The sequence below is a fragment of the Nestor notabilis genome, unplaced genomic scaffold (genome assembly GCF_000696875.1).
Source record: "Nestor notabilis isolate BGI_N333 unplaced genomic scaffold, ASM69687v1 scaffold16512, whole genome shotgun sequence".
In the NCBI taxonomy this organism is placed as follows: domain Eukaryota; kingdom Metazoa; phylum Chordata; class Aves; order Psittaciformes; family Psittacidae; genus Nestor; species Nestor notabilis.
In genome coordinates, this window is record NW_009919908.1 from 43997 (window position 1) to 61643 (window position 17647).

The 17647-nt window shown below is 45.1% G+C and overlaps 1 protein-coding gene across 1 annotated transcript in view; it reads right to left on the bottom strand.

Annotated features, from left to right (window-relative positions):
• Positions 1–7962, bottom strand: part of UACA (uveal autoantigen with coiled-coil domains and ankyrin repeats) — a 19824-nt gene extending 11862 nt beyond the window's left edge. Inside the window, 7 exon segments of the mRNA XM_010010456.1 lie at positions 918–1024; positions 1127–1197; positions 1707–1764; positions 2323–2387; positions 3342–3430; positions 3930–4063; positions 7924–7962. Coding sequence (XP_010008758.1) covers positions 918–1024; positions 1127–1197; positions 1707–1764; positions 2323–2387; positions 3342–3430; positions 3930–4063; positions 7924–7962 — 563 coding nt within the window.
• Between the last annotated feature and the right edge of the window lie 9685 nt (positions 7963–17647).

The following is a 17647-nucleotide window of genomic DNA, read 5'->3' on the forward strand; positions in this document are numbered from 1 at the left end:
TCAGAGACTCAGGGAGCTCGTGCTTCAACAGAGCAATCACAGAAAGAATCCTTCATGCACTTATGTCTAATCGCGGAAGCTTAAGTCAAGGAATCTATCAAAACAGGAAACTAATCTTTATGAAGTTATTTGGTCAATGGATAAATATTTGTTAAAAAGCAACCAAACCCACTGTAATAGCAGTATTTTGATGAAACCCAACATAAACCCACCGCCCGCGGGAGAGCCACCCACTGTTTTAAACTCTTGTGACTTTGGCTTCCTCTCTATTTAGATAGAAATCTCAACAGACTCAACAAACACGACAAGAAGTTTAGACAAAGTTCAGGGTGGGCCAAGTTCAGCTCGAGAGCCCTGGCAATGCCCCAAACACTTGCCAGCTTCAGAACACACAATGCAAGTACCCATGCTTTGTCCCACAGCAGCCCTCTGTCCACCAGGCAGTCACCCTCCCAAGAAATAACTGGCAGAAGTAGCAGCTACAAATAGAAAACCCTTCCCCTGGCCCCTTTCCATGAACACAGAAGGAAACATTTCAAGGCCTTTAGGTCCATTTGTAGCTCCAATGGGACTCTCAAGTACTTTCTGTAAGAGCACCACCTTTGTCATGACCCATCTGCATATTGATCCCAAAGGGTGCAAGATGCAGCTTTGGACAGACAAACCCTTAAAACAACGAAGTGCAGTTTCTCTGCTGGCAGCAACAAGCCTGTCTGTATTTAGGATGCAAGAACAAGCAGTGAAATAAGGCCATGCTCATCTGCGTTACTGAACTGGCACATGTACTTCTGAACTAAACCCCAGGTTCTTTTCCACTGAATTTAACATATTTAGTCTGTAGCCTGAAAGCCAAGTGACAGCTTTTTATTACCCTTTAAATGTCAGCAGGCACTCTGGCAAGCCTCTGCATGCATTACCTGTTCTGTTTGTCCCTGGCATTAACATCTGCTCCTCTGTCTAGCAGAAGCTGACAAACGGTGGGACGACACATCTGAGTGGCCAGCACTAGCGGTGTCCTCCCGTCCTGAAGAGAGGAAGGGCAGAAGAAATAAGGGAAGGAGGGAAAGCACAAGGACTCCAATAAGGTTTGTGCAGGAGAATGCAACATTTATTAGCAACAACTTACTCCATCTTTTGAATTCACCAAGGCCCCGTGATCACACAGTAGTTGTATGCTCGAGGAACAGTCTGACATAGCTTTCAAGAGAAAAAGAAAAGAGCAAGTTACACTGCTGAAAACAGCCTTTGTGAAACCCCAACCACCTCCTTGGGTCTACCTGCTTCACAAAAATTCACACAACCAAGTTAAAGCATGACAAGGCTCTTTGACTTAGTTCTCACACAACCACCTCAACAGCACATGAAAGAAATCAAACACAACTGCTCAAGATGCATATGAGGATGTAGACAAGCCACAGTAAAGGTATCTCAACCTACTAACACTGCTGGCTCTAAAACACTGCTCAGGATACTTGCTTAAGATTTTTCTAGACAATTCATGGGTACCAGAAGAGCTTTTCAGACCTACAACCTCTGCTGAGACTATTAACAGGTTTGTTAGAGGACCAATATCTTGACAACATAAAACATTTTCTCCTACTACAGTCACAAAAATGAAAAGAGAAGAATTTGATCCAGCTGAAAAGTAATCCCTTAATTCAATCTAGATTTCACACTACAGTTAACAGAAAAGCAAAACCTTTTACCTGCATCATGCAGAGCAGTTCTTCCTTGCAGATCCACATTCTCTGTTGGACAGTTGTACTGTTGAAATAAGCAACCCCAGTTACCCGTTAGGATTCAGACTGCACTTCCAAAACGTTAGAAGTTTTGAGATTTTAATTAAAGCATTAACTAGTGATTGAAGAAAATGTGTTTGTAGTTTACAAATACAGTGACAGTCATGACAGAAAAAGCCACGGGTACATGCACTTCAGTGCTCTCGACACATTGATCAAGAGTTGTAGAAGTAAATTAAGACCATGCAAAGAAAATGCACAATCCCACACTGACTTTTCATAAACACTTTCAGATGTCCTACATTTCAAAATCTATGGCTTAGATTCTCCACTACTTGTCATTACTCCTTCACTACCAATATCACGACTAGTTCTGGCACTCCACAGAAAATGTGCCGTTTATATCTGCACAGAGACATGCATCATACAAATACAAAATGAGAACACATTAAAAGCTAAAGATTCAAATGAGCACAAACACCTAAGACAACCCCCCAATATCGTTTCAGTAATGAAATTTATTAAAAGCACCTTTTTTCCCCTCTCAAGAACAAAAGCAACAGACAAGTTGTATTTCCAGTACCTGCAACAGCTTCTGCAAGCATAAAGCATGTCCGTATTTCGCGGCAAGATGCAGTGCGTTTCTACCTAAAAGAAGATCAACAATAGCACAGGATCTATGTTAACATGCACTTAGAAACACCACACACAAGTTCAGCATCCCTGTGCTGCTTCTCAAGAAGTCTATGACTAACCTTGTAGCACTCATTCATAAGACATTCATTTGTACTTCACTAAAGCATTATCATTTCAGCTACAACAGTCCCTGTGCCCCACTTCAGTTCTGTCTGTGCTATAACCAAGTCATCTCTCCTGTATTCACTTCATTTTTTACAGTCTTCTCTTGCTTTAGAGAAATGGAAACCAAGGAGTCACGTTCTGTAATGAAATTAATCTCAAAGTACTGTGAATGACTCCACATAAGCATTTACAAAGCTGATCTGTCATATGAAAGGAGCAGGCTGGGTTATTTCAGCTATTGGAGCTGAAAACAAGAGAATATTCATTAGCCATGTTATATAATCCAAGGCAAAATTAGCACCTTTTTGGTTACCTCTTCCCCAAGACCTCCACACAAACTCCGACACCACACATGCAAATCCCAAAGGAACATAGCACAGGCACCATCTGGATTTTGGAGGGCTCAGTATGGGTGCCCAAACACCTACCACATCATTTAGCTCCAATCCTCGTTGTGTACAGCACTTCGTAAGGCTCAGTGAAATACACTTAGTATTTAAATGGGCACAAATTCATTTAGAACTGTTCCTACACTGTGACTCTGAAGCAGAAATGCTGATCTTGCCAGCGAGCCTGGAGCAGACTGTATTTAGAGCAGCGCAAACCCAAAGTTCATGAATGCAGCAGAACTCAAGAAGTTACAGGCCAGGACATGAGTTCCCTCGAAGCTCAGCGACAGGTCACAGTCATTGCTACAGAAAGGAGGAAAATCTATCCCAGAGTTCAGCTCGATTCTACTCCAAAATGAAAACCAAGCCAAGAACTGTTGCAAGCTGCACTAGGACACGTGAGGAAGCCTACCTGCAGCATCCGTGGCTGTGATATCAACTCCATGAACAAGGATAGTGTTCAAGCAATCCAGGTTGCCCTTTGATGCTACAACATGGAATCTGCAAATAGAAAATACCTTGCTGAAACCCATCTGCTTTATACACAAAAACGGTAATATTAACCAGGGAAGCCGAAGCTGTATAACGAAAGCATTACACAGTGCAAACCCAGCTCTGGACAGCATCCAAATCCAGACAAGAGTCTTGCAGATACTACTTGCAGTTCCTACTTTAAGCAACAAGATAGCTTCCTGAGAAGTAATCACTGAATCAGAGAACCAGAAGAAAACCCAATATGCTTTCCATGTCTCATAATATTAAAATCTGGCAATAGCAAGTATTTAAATACTCATCTTCACGTTGAAGTGAAGATTGCTTATAAGAATTTCACATTCTGGCTACCTGGTATTCCAATCTGGCTGAGATCCTAATCTAACATGATGTATTACACAGATATATGTATTAAAAGAAAAGGTTTTGGAGCAGCAACAAGATTTGGGTATTAAGTGGCTTTCGGTGGCTTCCCAGCACCATTACTGGAGCACTGGGAGTTACTTACGCAGATCTGCCTTCCACATCCAGTTTGGTGGGACTGACTCCTTTTTTGGCCAGGATTGATGAAACCTTTTCCACATCTCCCCTTTCAGCTGCTTTCATTAGCCTGTCATCATATTTGTTCCAGTCAGTGTTCAGCTGTGTAAGAGAAGAGAAAAGGAAGTGAGCTTATGGTACGTTATTGATCTATTCAAGGATTTCAACAAAAGGCTGAATCAAATGCAATTGGGGGATACACAAAAAATATCTGTTTGCAATTAGAGTTGTATCTGTTAAAGATGTTTAGAGTTATTTATGTATAATGTCACTGTAGCATTTCAATCAGTCTGGTGGCACTGGATGTGCAGTGCTCCAAGACAGTCTGATTAAGTCACTTTGGTCCTAAAGGAGACCTTGAGGATCAAGCCTCTGGCTTTCCTCATTCTTTGTTCTGTCTAATAAGACTAAAAGTAAAGCCACACACAGTAATTCCCTATGCTCACTCCCAAATAAAGCTTTCAGATGGTTTCTCATATTAGGCTGTCTTCAGCCATCTCCTTCTAGCCCCTCCGTGTGCCACATAAAGCTGCCTGGACAGCTGTCTTGTCACTGCATTTTTACTTTCCCTCCCCTCATCACGAATACTTCCATTCTGACCAGAAAATACATTCTCCTATACATGCTGCCTAGGGCTGTGATGAACTAAGGACTTCACACAGCACAGGAGGGGCTACCATGTGCACTTGTACATAGATACAATTCATAGAAGAGCAACTTGTAGTATCTCAAGAACCCCACATTGGGGCTAGAAGGGACTTCAGAGGTCCTGCCGAGAGGGAGCCCCATGCAATATCACCTATAGCCTGGTGCTCATCTACCTCTCAAGAGCTCCACTGAAGGAAGGGTAGAGCATCCAAGGACACCTGCACTTCAGTCCTTCACTCCCTGTGTCAGAGAACATCTTTCCTCATGCCTAGTGATCACAGTTTAATCTCTCCACTCTGCACATGAAGAACTCCCCCCTCCTTCTCTCTGCAGCAGCTACAGATTTGACAAGCTGTCTCCTCTTTGTCTCATGCCCTTCAGGGAAGGCACATCAACTGCTCTCACATCAGCAAGGCAATTAACTCCATTAACAGAATGAAAACAGGAAGGTTTCCTGTTCATCCTTATTGTCACTTACTTGACTTGCAATAGTCTAAATAAGACAATCAAGTCTTCCACTTCCATCTATTAAATATCTGCACATGCCCCAAAATTTACAAATTAATAAACAAGATGCACCGCAAAGGGACAGATAAGTGAGTAATTGCAAGTAACAGAGCCCAAAATAGTACTGCTAACAGCTTCCAATCCAAGCAGTCATCTTCAGTCTCAGCTTTTCAGTGTTCATTACAAGCCATTTCATAAGGAAGTAGGCAGATAAATCACAGCTGCTACAGTTTCCCCCGTCAACCCTTGTATAGTGAAGGTACCACAGAGAACTCAACAGGTGAGCTTGGTATGATACTTAGACAGGACATTATGAAATGTGTCATCAACAGCAGACTGGTTTCATGAATTCAGCAAGACATGAAATATGTACTAAATTTAGCCCTCCAAACCAGTTCACATCTATCAAGAATGGCTGAGCCTCCACTTTAGTGAAATCACACTGGTTTTCATGTCCAACGCCTAACTAAAATCAATGAAAACATCAGAAAAGCAAAAAGCAGAGCCCCAGTTTCCATCTTATCCATTCACACAACCTGCTTTTCCCCAGAACGTGCTTCCATCCACTCACAGGGTGCAGTTTGCTGCTGCTTCCCACCCCACCAACCCACAGGATGCTGCCAGGAAGAGCACCCCTTCACTCCCCTGTGCTTCACATGCCTCAGATCTGGTACCAAACCAGATCCCAAGCCTGCACAGCACGAAGCTGAATGCCAAAATGCTGCGAGTCGCCATAGGTACACACATGGCATCAGCACAGAAGGGTACTTATTAACTCAACTCACTGAACTGGGCCAGTCTTAAAAGCAGATCTGAATCAGCTCCATTATGTCCCAAGCAGGTTTCAGATGTTAACATCAAATGGATGTGCTAAAAATACACAACAGGACACAGCTTTTCCTGACTGTGTCAGACTGTTCCAGTGAGCAAAATTTACCAAAGAAGTGTGCTATTCAAGAGATGAACATCAGTTGAGCTGTTGAAGAAAGAAACTCAAAGTTTATAGCTTTAAATTGCCTGCAATTACAAAAGCAATGTAGAGTGCAAAGGAAGCACAAGTCAGTTATAAATAGACCACTGCACATCCAGCCTCAGACATTCCTCACCCCCCACTTTCTCCTTGTTTACTTCAACTGTAGAGATTCAGGCCCCAGGCCAAGCATCCCACCCCAAAACACGGAGCTGCTTCTCCTCATTGCCAAATTCCCTTTCTGAATGGCTTTATACTCTTCAGGAATTCTGATCTGTGACAGAAACCTCACAGCCAAGCTGGACACTGACGACTTGATATTCAAGAAGCTTTCAACAGAAGAAAAAGGCTTATGAAGGAATATTATATTCAAATATAACTCTATACAGCAAAAGAATTTAGTGGTAACAGTGAGACACAGGTAACCTGCAGGTGGATGAGGTTACTTATCACTGTGGATCACAAGTTCCACACCTCACTGAAGAAAGAACATTAAAACTGGTAAACCTAATCATTTCCAAAATAGAGAAGCCAAAGAGTAGCTGAAGACACATTTGTTTCTTGCAGTGAGAAAGCAGCCCATCAACCCTGTATCCTTCATGCTGGGTTCATCATAACACTCTCCTCTGCCTCCTTGAAGTGCCAAAGCCTCTATTCAAAAGTTTTCACAGCCATCATGTCAAAACAAGAAGAACAGACTAAAAGACCCAAAAAGCTGTGTAAGTTTAATGTTAAAAAAAAAAAACCTAGTGACATTCCATCAAGACAGAACTATCTTTCCCTCAGGACTTTCTTACCAGAAGAGACCAACATCTTACAGTATTTAACATAATAAAGTCTGGAAGACCCACAAAGGACTGTGCCAATGCCAAGTGGACAGCTCTCAGCGGACAGAGCCCAGAGCTGCACAAGGACTCACCTTGTACCAGAGCCAGGCTTTGCTAGGCAAAAGAGGAGATACAGAAAACAGCAGCACCAAAAACTCACCACCAGCCTGTAGAATGATTCATGTAACAGAGCTGTAACCACCATTATCCCTATTCCCCATTATGATAAAGAAAGATCACACTAATCATGAAGCCATAGCGATCACTTATTCAGTACAATACTTGCTAAAAGTGACCTGAAGCAGTAAAAATAGACAACTAATGTAATTACAAGCCCCAGTGTTACCCAGCTAAGTGCAGAACCCGTCTGTCAATCAATGAAAACATGCATTAGGTTAAAAGCCAAGCCAGACTGCTTGGTGTAATGCAGAATTGCACCCGTGATGTTACTGCTCATACAGGGTGCCAGGGAAGCAGCATCCCTCCCAGCCTCCAAAGCCTCCTCTGCCGGGCTGCTTCTTGGGCAAAGTTTAGGTTTTATCGTTAAATACCTTTGGAACTGCACATACCAAGCACCAGGCTCTGCACCTCTGAAATCTTGTGCACGTGATGCATTCCACATCCTTGGAGGGAAGCGATCACATCCTTTGTGTTTGCTACTGGGTTTAGATTACTGAGTTCCACACTCACAGCTTACACCTGCCAGCAAACACTCACACGGATCTGCAGAAAACCCTTCACCAGCCATTCCTTGATCCCATTTCATACATCTTCAGATGAACAAGGTATTATTTAAATAATAAATCATCATATTAATGTTTTTCCCTTTGGTTGTACCATTTAAGTGGGTTGTACCATTTCCTATGATGTACTAAATCAAATACTGTCACCAAAACATTTCACATTAAAGGAAAATTCCTCACAGGACTGTCAAACAGTTACAAAACTCAAGCTTTTGCATTTCTGCAATTGCAAACTACTGCCACTGACGTGAAACCCAAGATACCTACTGTGTCTTTAGCTGCACAAGAAAACCAACAAGTCATCATCAAACCCACAGCGTCTCGCTGCCAGGAGCAATCAGTTTATCTCGCATCAAGTTACAATCCAGGGCAGCTCACAAAGCACCGAGGCAGAGTTCAAGCAGGCTGCTTCGTGAAACGTGCTCTCTCCACTGCCCTGAATTCATCTTGCTCCATCCTTCACTCCACTTGGATCCCCAGGTAGGTTATCCCCATCCTCAGGATCATCTTCAGACTTCATAACTCTTGGAGAAACCTGGGCTAGGGGCCGGTGGAGCCCTCCGTGGTCCAGCCGCCTGCTCCAGGAGAACCCTGGCAGAGCCTCCTCGGTTTCTGCGTTGCAACAGACTGCTCAAGTGACTCAGACTCACAAGTAAATGTTGCCCAGATCCAAAATATCTTGTAAACAATACGTAGACAGTCTCATCAGCCCAGATCTATTTCTGATAGAGCAGTACTTGATAGCCAAGCGATAGAGAGCAATCGCTATTAATACATTCCCCGCGTGCTCATGCCCTGAGTAACGCGTTGAGATTTCATGTTAACTAACAAGACAAGCACGCAGGAAACTGTACTACAGTGTTGTTATGATCTGCAGACATGCAAACACTCACTCTAAAATAACAAACACGTTAGTCGAATTAAGTGTCCACTGACATGAACAAAGGTCATGCTTAGCACCACTAATAACACAGGAGGACTGAAATACTCGCAGGAGTAATTTTTTCCTATTCCACCGCACCACAAAGCCGAGACCAGACTCAGGATCAGACTTCAGACAGTTACAATGCAGAGCAGATGGAATGCATGAGCCTATTTGGACAGAAATGTAACTGATTTTAAATTAGAAAACACACATGCCTCTGCTTTAAAAGAAATTCTCCTTTTCCAGCACTGAAACCCATCCGAATAGAACCCGGTTTCAGCTTACTGCTGCTGCCAGTCTGTCTCCCAACATGTTCTACGAGAGGAGTCGCAGAGGCTGTGAAAACATTCACTAGACAGCATAATGATTAACAGGAGGAGGATGCAGAGTCTGCTTTCACAAGTTTTAAATTTAAATGGAGGTCTCCCCAGTGCCACATTTAGAGGACGAGGTCAGCGTGACAAGCAACATGCTAAGTCTGCAGAAGAGAAACATGCTGCACAGCCAGAGACACCACACACGAGACTGGAAGTGACCCAATAAATGGATCTTCTCAGGCAAGATTTTTAAAATCGTTCATTCATATTTGCACAAATTCCCTCTTTCCCAGTAACACAACCCCAGACTGGTTTGGGCTGGAAAGCTCATCCAGCTCCAACCCCTGCCCCGGGCAGGGACACCTTCCACTAGAGCAGGTTGCTCCAAGCCCCTGTGTCCAACCTGCCCTTGAACACTGCCAGGGATGGGGCAGCCACAGCTTCTCTGGGCACCCTGTGCCAGCGCCTCAGCACCCTCACAGGGAAGAGCTTCTGCCTCAGAGCTCATCTCAATCTCCCCTCTGGCAGGTTAAAGCCATTGCCCTTGCCCTGTCCTTACAAGCCCTAGTCCAAAGCCTTTCTCCAGCTTTCTTGCAGCCCCTTTAGGTATTTAGACCATCATCAGACACACCAGCAGCACAGATCTCGGGAGGTTCTGAACTGCCCAACACACCACAGAGGCTTAGCTAAGGCCAATACTGCCCATTTGCTGTTAACACAGAGCATCTTTTTCCCAAGCTCAGCCTGACAGCAATTCTTCCCAACTCCAGGTCTCCAAAGACAAATGAGCACCCAACCTGCACCATGCTGCTCAGCTCAAAAGCAGTACTTGTTCCTATCAGCTTGTACCTGGTGTGCTCTCAGTTTCAGGGCTGTGTATGAAGCAGATACTCCGGGTGTCTGCACGCACTCCGTGCATCCATCTGGGACTGCAGCGCCTTCGGGAGCGATGCGGAGACATGTTCACACCAGCATGCTCAGAGAGAACATCAACAGAACATGCACAGAACACTTCTCCCAGTGCTCTCCTCACTTTCAATAAATGATTTAAACTTCCTGGGCTGGAGGGATTCTGCCCACATGCTCCATATTTCTGAATGAATTGTTCTATTATCCAGTTTTTCCTCAAGTCCAAGTCAGCTTTTAGCATCCTCGACACCCTTTGGTAAGGAACTGTACAGCTCTACTATATGTTGCATGAACCATTATCTACTTCTGTTCTCTGAACCTGAAACCCCTTATCTTACCAGGTATTTAACAGATCAGAAATCAAGCTACTTCACCTACCTGCAGCTCTCATCTTGCAGTTATCTTTGGACCACCACATCACATATAATTACATCCTCCTGCCCTGTGCACTGCAATGCTCTCCACCTGCACCAGTTCAGGCAGCAGATAAACACCACTCTCAGCTGTTTATTGAGTCTACAGCATAGTTCAGATTCAACATTTCTAGGACACTCTTTAAATTACAGCCTTCAAAAACAAGTCTGCTCCTCACCCATCATTACAATTAGTATTTAAAGATGAGAGCAGTGAGAGCATTAGTGACAGCCAACAGAGGTATTTACACTCAGGGCATGTTTGGTACCGAGACTAATTGCTCTCACAGAGCAAGATGTTCTAGTGCTACCAACAGCAGTGAAAGGACACACCGGGGCTGGCAGTGAAAGCCACAGGGTGCTGCCAGCAAGAGCTGCTCTGACAGGCCACAGAAAATACACATCTGTACACTGCTGACAACCAGAGAAGTGGAGTTAATGTTTAGAGTTTATTATGGTTATAGGATAGATATTTCCCAATAATATAGCAGCATACTTAGGGAATCTGAGCTTGAAGCTACCAGGCATCTCTTCCCTCTCAACCAGAAGAGGAGCAAGCAGTGTACTGAAGTGTGCTGAGTTTTACTGCACAGACACCACCCACCCCGGTGTCCCCCCCAAAGAACTCTGAGCAAGGACACTGCTTTAATAGTGATCCTGAGACACAAGAGGAGAGAATACAGGGGTTATGGGGGCCCAAACAGGACAGACAAATGAGGACCCCAACCTGAAGGCCTCTGGAAAGCAATCCCCAACGTCCTTTAATCCCAGCAGCTCTTCTGCCAAGATTTTCTAAATCCAAATATTCTCCACAGTGAAATCCCAGCAGCCAGAAGAGAACTCACAGGACTCCTCATGCCACCAAGAGGAGATAATTCTAGCTGTCAGGCTGAGCACAATCAGTGATGTACAACTCCCGGTCGAGAACACACTCAATACGCTTTGAAAAGACAATACAGGGCCAGGGACACAAGAAATACAGGTCTTAACGTTACAGCGAAAAATATTGTGACAAGTTAACTTGCTCAGGAAGCATCCACCTGAGCTGGAACTGCTCATCCAGAGCCTCCACACACTGTTGCCCACACAGCTGTGACAGCGACTACATAACCAGCTTACTCAAAGAGAGCATGGCCAATCTTCGGCAGTTATCCAGCTCACTTCAGGAACACCAGCTGGAATTCAAAGCAGTTCTTAAACCTTTCAGCCTGGAAGCTGACATGAACCTGTGAAAGTGAGCAGAGCTCCTGGGCACTGCTGGCCAGCACATAACCCTCTTAACGAAACCCCAGCGGGACACATCCTCCTCTAATGCCATTAGCGGGTGACATAAGCACATAAATCACCGGGAGCAAAGAGCTCTGGTAAAGCACTGCCATCACCACCCACAGCCAGTGCTCACAAATGAATGATCCTAAAAGCTCTCCAGGCAAAAGCACCAACATCATAATTTATGGAAACAGTTCTAAAACTGAGACGAGGGCTCAGAGAGATCTTACCACCATGTTCCAGCATTTAAAGGATGGCTATAAAGAAGACTCCCTTTTACAAGTGGTCACATGGAAAAGATGAGGGATGATGGGCACAAGTTATTCCTGGAGAGATTCCAACTGGACACAAGAGGAAAAGGTTTCCCAGTGAGAACAACCAGCCACTGGAATAATCTCCCCAGAGAAGTGGTGACTCCCCAGCATTGGACACTGTTAAGGTTCAGCTGGACAGTGTGCTGGGATATCCAGTCTAGGTCATGCTGTGCCTGGAAAGGTTGAATCAGATGATCCTTGAGGTCCCTTCAACCTGGGAATTCTATGAAAGCTGCAGTTTCTGAATTCTGTGAAGACCATTAGAATAATTCTTACCAGAAAAGAGACACAAAATTATTAATTTTAGGCCCATCTTTATCTCAAGATACTAATTTTCCCAGGTCAGATCTCATGCAGTTTTCCCACAAAGACACTCACTGACAAGAGAGTGACTTGGCAAACACAACTGTGTCACCCCAGCAAGGTGAGCAGGGTAAGGGCAGACCTGGCACTTCCCTCCACCCGCATGGTTTAGTTCTCCTGCTCTTTCAGGGGTCAGGGTACGTTTGTGCTCAGACCAACGTCAGAACAGACACACCCCGTGACAGTTGCTTTTGAAGTGGTTTGATTTAGTTAAAACCTGCACAGGCTGACAGCGTGAAAGGCTAAGTTAGACTAACAAAAGTGTTCTTGTCCAGGTATTTCCCCCCACGGTACAGACACACATCAGCCAACATCCATCTATCTTGTAGACTTGGGCTTATCAGCAGCTGCCTAGACAAGCACTGCACACTCAGGTTTGGGGAAGGATTAGTTCAGTTGGGGAAAGAATGGCATTTTATATTGTATAAACATATCTTATCAGGATGTGTGTGGACTCACACACAAATATGTTGGAGTTTAAACGTGCACAGTAAGATGCACTGTTTAGTCTGCATAAGGGAGTAACAGAGCAAGCACAGGGTTCTTGTTGCACCCACAGGTTCCCACAGGCAGCACATTGTGTTATCACCTCATTTACTGCAATTTCTCCATCATGGAAAAGTCACTGAATGCTACAGAGTGGGCAAGGCTCAAAATGATCAAAACTAACAGCCTTCCTAGGACAGCTCTGAGTCTGCACTGCTCAGAAGGCTCGTATCAAGAATGCAGTCAACAGTTGTGCTTCTTTAAATGTAACTGCAGCCTGTAATTAATCCAGGTAATTTACTCCTAACAAACAGGCTGAAGCAAACCAAACAGTAACCATCTGTAACCTCAGATACTGCTGTCTTCACCCTGTTCTTACCCTCCCTAGTACAAGCTAGCATATCCCTCCAAGAGCAAATTACTAATGAGCAAGAAAGGATTCAAGTTGCTCCTAGCTCTCTCCGCGACATGTCAAACAGTCCTCAAAACCATCCTTATTACTTTAAATCTGTGTCAAATAACACATTCCTATCTACAAGGAGTGCATGGACTGAACAGCACGATCAGTTGCTCTTTCCACAAAGTTAGGAGGAAGAACCACCAACTCCAACAGCACACACACTGCAGTGGAAGTGTCAAAGAGCTCCGCACACAGCTCCTGAAGGAGGCAAAGTCTGCCAAAACGATTTGAAGTATTCTCTGTTTTGTTCTGAACAACTTCCTCGTGTCTCATTGCCAACACAGAACTCGAGTGCGCTTTCTGACAAAACATCCTCAAGTTCTCAGCCCCGTGATACAGACCAACTCAGGCACTAATAAAAGTGATCACAACTAGTGATGTGCTCTGGAAACAAACCCGTGGCTTTGCAGCTGCCTTTAAAACAGTCTGTTAAGTACATCTTCAGATAACTGGGGCCAGACTTGCTACATCAAAGAATATTGCACCCTTTTACAGCAATGAGAGCATCACAGCTTTCACCACAAAACAAGGGGGAGCCCCAGAGCCCAGGTCCTGCTGCAGCTCAGCGCTGCCCCTGACATTAGAACATGCCTGAGGGATAAATTTCCCCTTTAAGCAGGGAGAAAGCAGCAGCAGGTCAGAGTCCAGCTGCCTTTGTCTGCGTTGAAAGCACCAGATCACACACAGCCCTTCCTCAGGCAGCGAGGCCAAGCATTAGCTTGAAATTACAGGCTCCCAGGTGAGGACCGATTGATTTTACTTCCATTTATTAATAACAAAGGAGCAGAAAGTGTTAGGGGGGAATGAAACACAACATGACTGTTCCGTTCCTGGAGCAGAAAGCAGCCTCAAGCACATATGCACAGGGAAGGGAATAATACCACATTACAGCCTGACTCGATCCTGTCTGGTCACCATTCAGTAATGGCAATATGGAGACAAGTCCAGTTCCTCCAATATCATAAGTATTTGCTTGCTGATAAACACTAATATTTAAATACCGACAGAGTACTACAGAAGTTGTATGTGAGCAAAAGGTCAGATGAGCTTAAACCCGATAACCAGCCTTATCTGCAGAACTATGCCTGCAAACCACTAAGGGTATTGAACCTGCACACGGGCACTCGCTGCACCTCCTGGTTTTAAAGTATTTTTAATAGCTACATTCCAAAGTGAATTGCATTGATAAATGCTCCTGTCAGAGGAGTCTGAAAATCACAATGCACCTGGAAACAGGCTGCACCACAAAGCTGCTGCCGAACCACAAACTACCTTGCCTGACCTGGTGTTTCTCCAACATCAGCCACAAACATCACACAAACAAGCACCTAAATCTCTTTAAATGCAAATGAATCTCAAAGTTGTTTTTCCAAGGAACACACATTACCATGAGCCTTAATAAAGCTTCCTGGACCCCAAACAGACTCTGAGGAGTAACCAGAGTCAGCCTAGGACTTGCCATTTGAATATTACAGTGGCGTTGATTGTGGCCGCGTTGCCTGAAGATGGCATCGTCCGGTCACCCGAGGCTGCCCTCAGCAGACCCAGGGGCAGGGCAGGGAAGAACCACTCTGCTCCAGCCAACAGCAGCGACGCTGGGGAAATTCTGCTGATGGATCACAGCCCTGTGATCGCGGCGGCTGACACAAACCACTGTCTTCGCACAGGGCAGGGGCATGACAAAGTACCATGGAAATCTTGTTCGTTTACAAAGAGCAGCACAAGTTGTGTCTTTCGTTTAAGCAGCTCAACACAAAAGTGACCTTGAATCTTTGGTTAAAACTGGGTAACCAAGCATCTATTATTTACTAACTGAAGGAATGAAGTACTGTGCATTCCGCATCACACAAATAATTGCTAACGAAGTTGTTCTGCTGCACATACAGAGGTGTAGTGTTGCTGATTCAGACCCAAGCAGCATCCTTCCATTCCCTTAGTGAAACAGTCCGGTCAAATCAGGAGGTGGTACCTGCCCTCTGCTGCTGACAGGGCAGTAGCAGCTGTTTAATTGCATACTGGGTCAAGCCACAGAGTTTCACTCCTTACACAGAGTTAAAGCCACCACTGAACAGCGCAGAACCTTAAACAGTTCTGCTGTCACTAACTCCACAACTTGCTCAGCTATGACATGAATAACCACAGCTCCTCATACCAGGGCAAGCACTCAGAGGTCCGCCTTTGTTTCTTACACAATGGTTTCCGCTAATTACACACAATGTTCAGTTTCTCTTAATTAAAAGAGAACCCAACTTCACTTTTCCCAGAGGAGAAGGGACTGGTGGAAGTTCTGGCATGGTTTTACTGCTCATTCTCATTACCTGCAGGTGCTCCAGGCAGTGCTGCTGATCTCGGAAGCGCGTGTAGAGCTCACAGCAGCTCCATCTTTGATGCCATAAATTAGGATGCAAACAGCTCCAGAGAGATGCAACCTGCTCAGTGACACAGCTTCAGCCCTGCTCAGAGCACTGCTGGGAATCCTGTATCTCACAGTAAGCAGCATCCTTTAGCAAGGCAGCCAGAAGCACCCCACTTCTGGAGGGGGGACACCTTCCACTAGAGCAGGTTGCTCCAAGCCCCTGTGTCCAACCTGGCCTTGAGCACTGCCAGGGATGGGGCAGCCACAGCTTCTCTGGGCACCCTGTGCCAGCACCTCAGCACCCTCACAGGGAAGAATTTTGCATGTACTCAGCATGTATTTTGGACTCTCAGAAACAGCAGCAGCACACGCTGCCACGGCCACCCCAACAGGACCATGTTAATGAAAATCTACCTTGTAAATACTGGTGAATGAGACATCATCTCTGAGTGATGGACCAAAGTGAGGACCATGCCCTTAAAGTTTTGTGCCCCACAGAATCTGATGTTAAAGCTTCCAGCCCACACTACTGCAAATGACAAGTGCTTCTCTCACTTATTCAGAGCACTGAAGATACTGAACAGGCTGCACAGATTATTTTCCAGGCCCCATCAGCCAGCTGGAGTTGGCAAAACCAGATCATTCCATTTTCAGACACAACATTCTGGATAGTTGTGGAACTGGTAATAACGATCACTTTGATTTTCTGCTGCTTTCCATGGCTCCCCTCCACCACGAGACAGGCAAAGCCATGTCCAACAGATCCCCACTGGAAGACAGAGGGCACAGAACTACCACCTTAACCTGGAGGAAAATGTTCAGAGGCACAATGAAGGGATTAAGTTTCTCTCCACCCCCCAGGAAATAGCACTGGGTGGGGACAGGAGGGAGGGATGAATTTCTCAAACAGGGAACTCTTTTACACTGGATTCCAGCAGGATCCCTGTGGCTCCCGCTGGCAGGATTCCCACCCACTTCCCCTCCTTCCCCAGCAGTTCCAAACAGAGACCTGGCTTCACCCCATCACCCCCCTTCAGCCTCACTATTAACAGCCACCCATACAGAAGGTTCTAAGCTGGTGTTTGATGAGCCAGTGCAGTGATCATGTAACCAAAATAAGTAAGAGGGGAAGGAAGCGTACCATAGGAACAAACCCCGTTTTAAAGGATTTCACTGAAATAGAGATTTCTTTAAGATAACTTCAAGTTATTTTACAAGTATGAAGATTGCTCAAGCCTCCCTTGAAAGGAAAGCCTGTTGAGTCTTCTATGAAGTGAAAGATCCCCACGCCTATTCAAACACAAATAGGGATCTATTTGTCCATGGTTAATTAGTGTAAGCTTATTTTAAGCTAATAAACAGTTCTAAAGTATAGGACAACTAAAGAATAACATAACCCAGCGCCAGCCTCCAGAGTACAAATTATCATGACAGCCTTGTGAATCACTGCCCTGCACAAGGAAGTGCTGGGCACGGTGATGCCTCCACAGGAGCTGTCATCTTGTCAGAGGGGTTCGGTCAGCAGTTTACCAGCCTGAGTAGCTACATATCTTTCAAATGAGCTATTATATCCACGTAATAGCTTCAGATCCAAGACAAGCGTGCAGGAGGATTTTAAAGATAGCTAATATATTAAGAGAGGACTGATAAAGTCAGCGTATCATATTAACCTGCCCTTTTCTGCTCTTCCATGTAGCCAGCGGCAAGGTTAGCAGACAGCAGTAAGCTACAGAGTGCAACTGCCCCAGCAGCCTGCCAGGGAAGGATTTACTGAGCGGTCGCAATTAAAGATGATTTACCACACGAAGTTATTTCCGAGTACAGCTTCCTTCAGTTACAAAGACCTCTCTCATCAGAGGCCATCGGCAGCGATGAATGAAGTGAAAACCAATAAAGCCATTTAAAGCCGGGTAACAGTGCCCTGAATTTTGGAAGCCACAGAGAAGGCGGCACAGCCAACTGCATCATCGCAACGGTTCCTCGCTTCCAGGGGCTGCGGCTGCCCCAGACCCGGTTTTACAGACTGGACGCTCACAGATCCCAAGTGTGTAAATTCACCGGCCACTCTGAAAGCTTCCCGTCCACCTCCCGAGCGAATGCTCCTCCTGTGCGCTGCGAGACGCGCAGGATTTTGCCACAGAAATCACTGATGTTGAACCAGCTCCCGGCAGTGCCATGC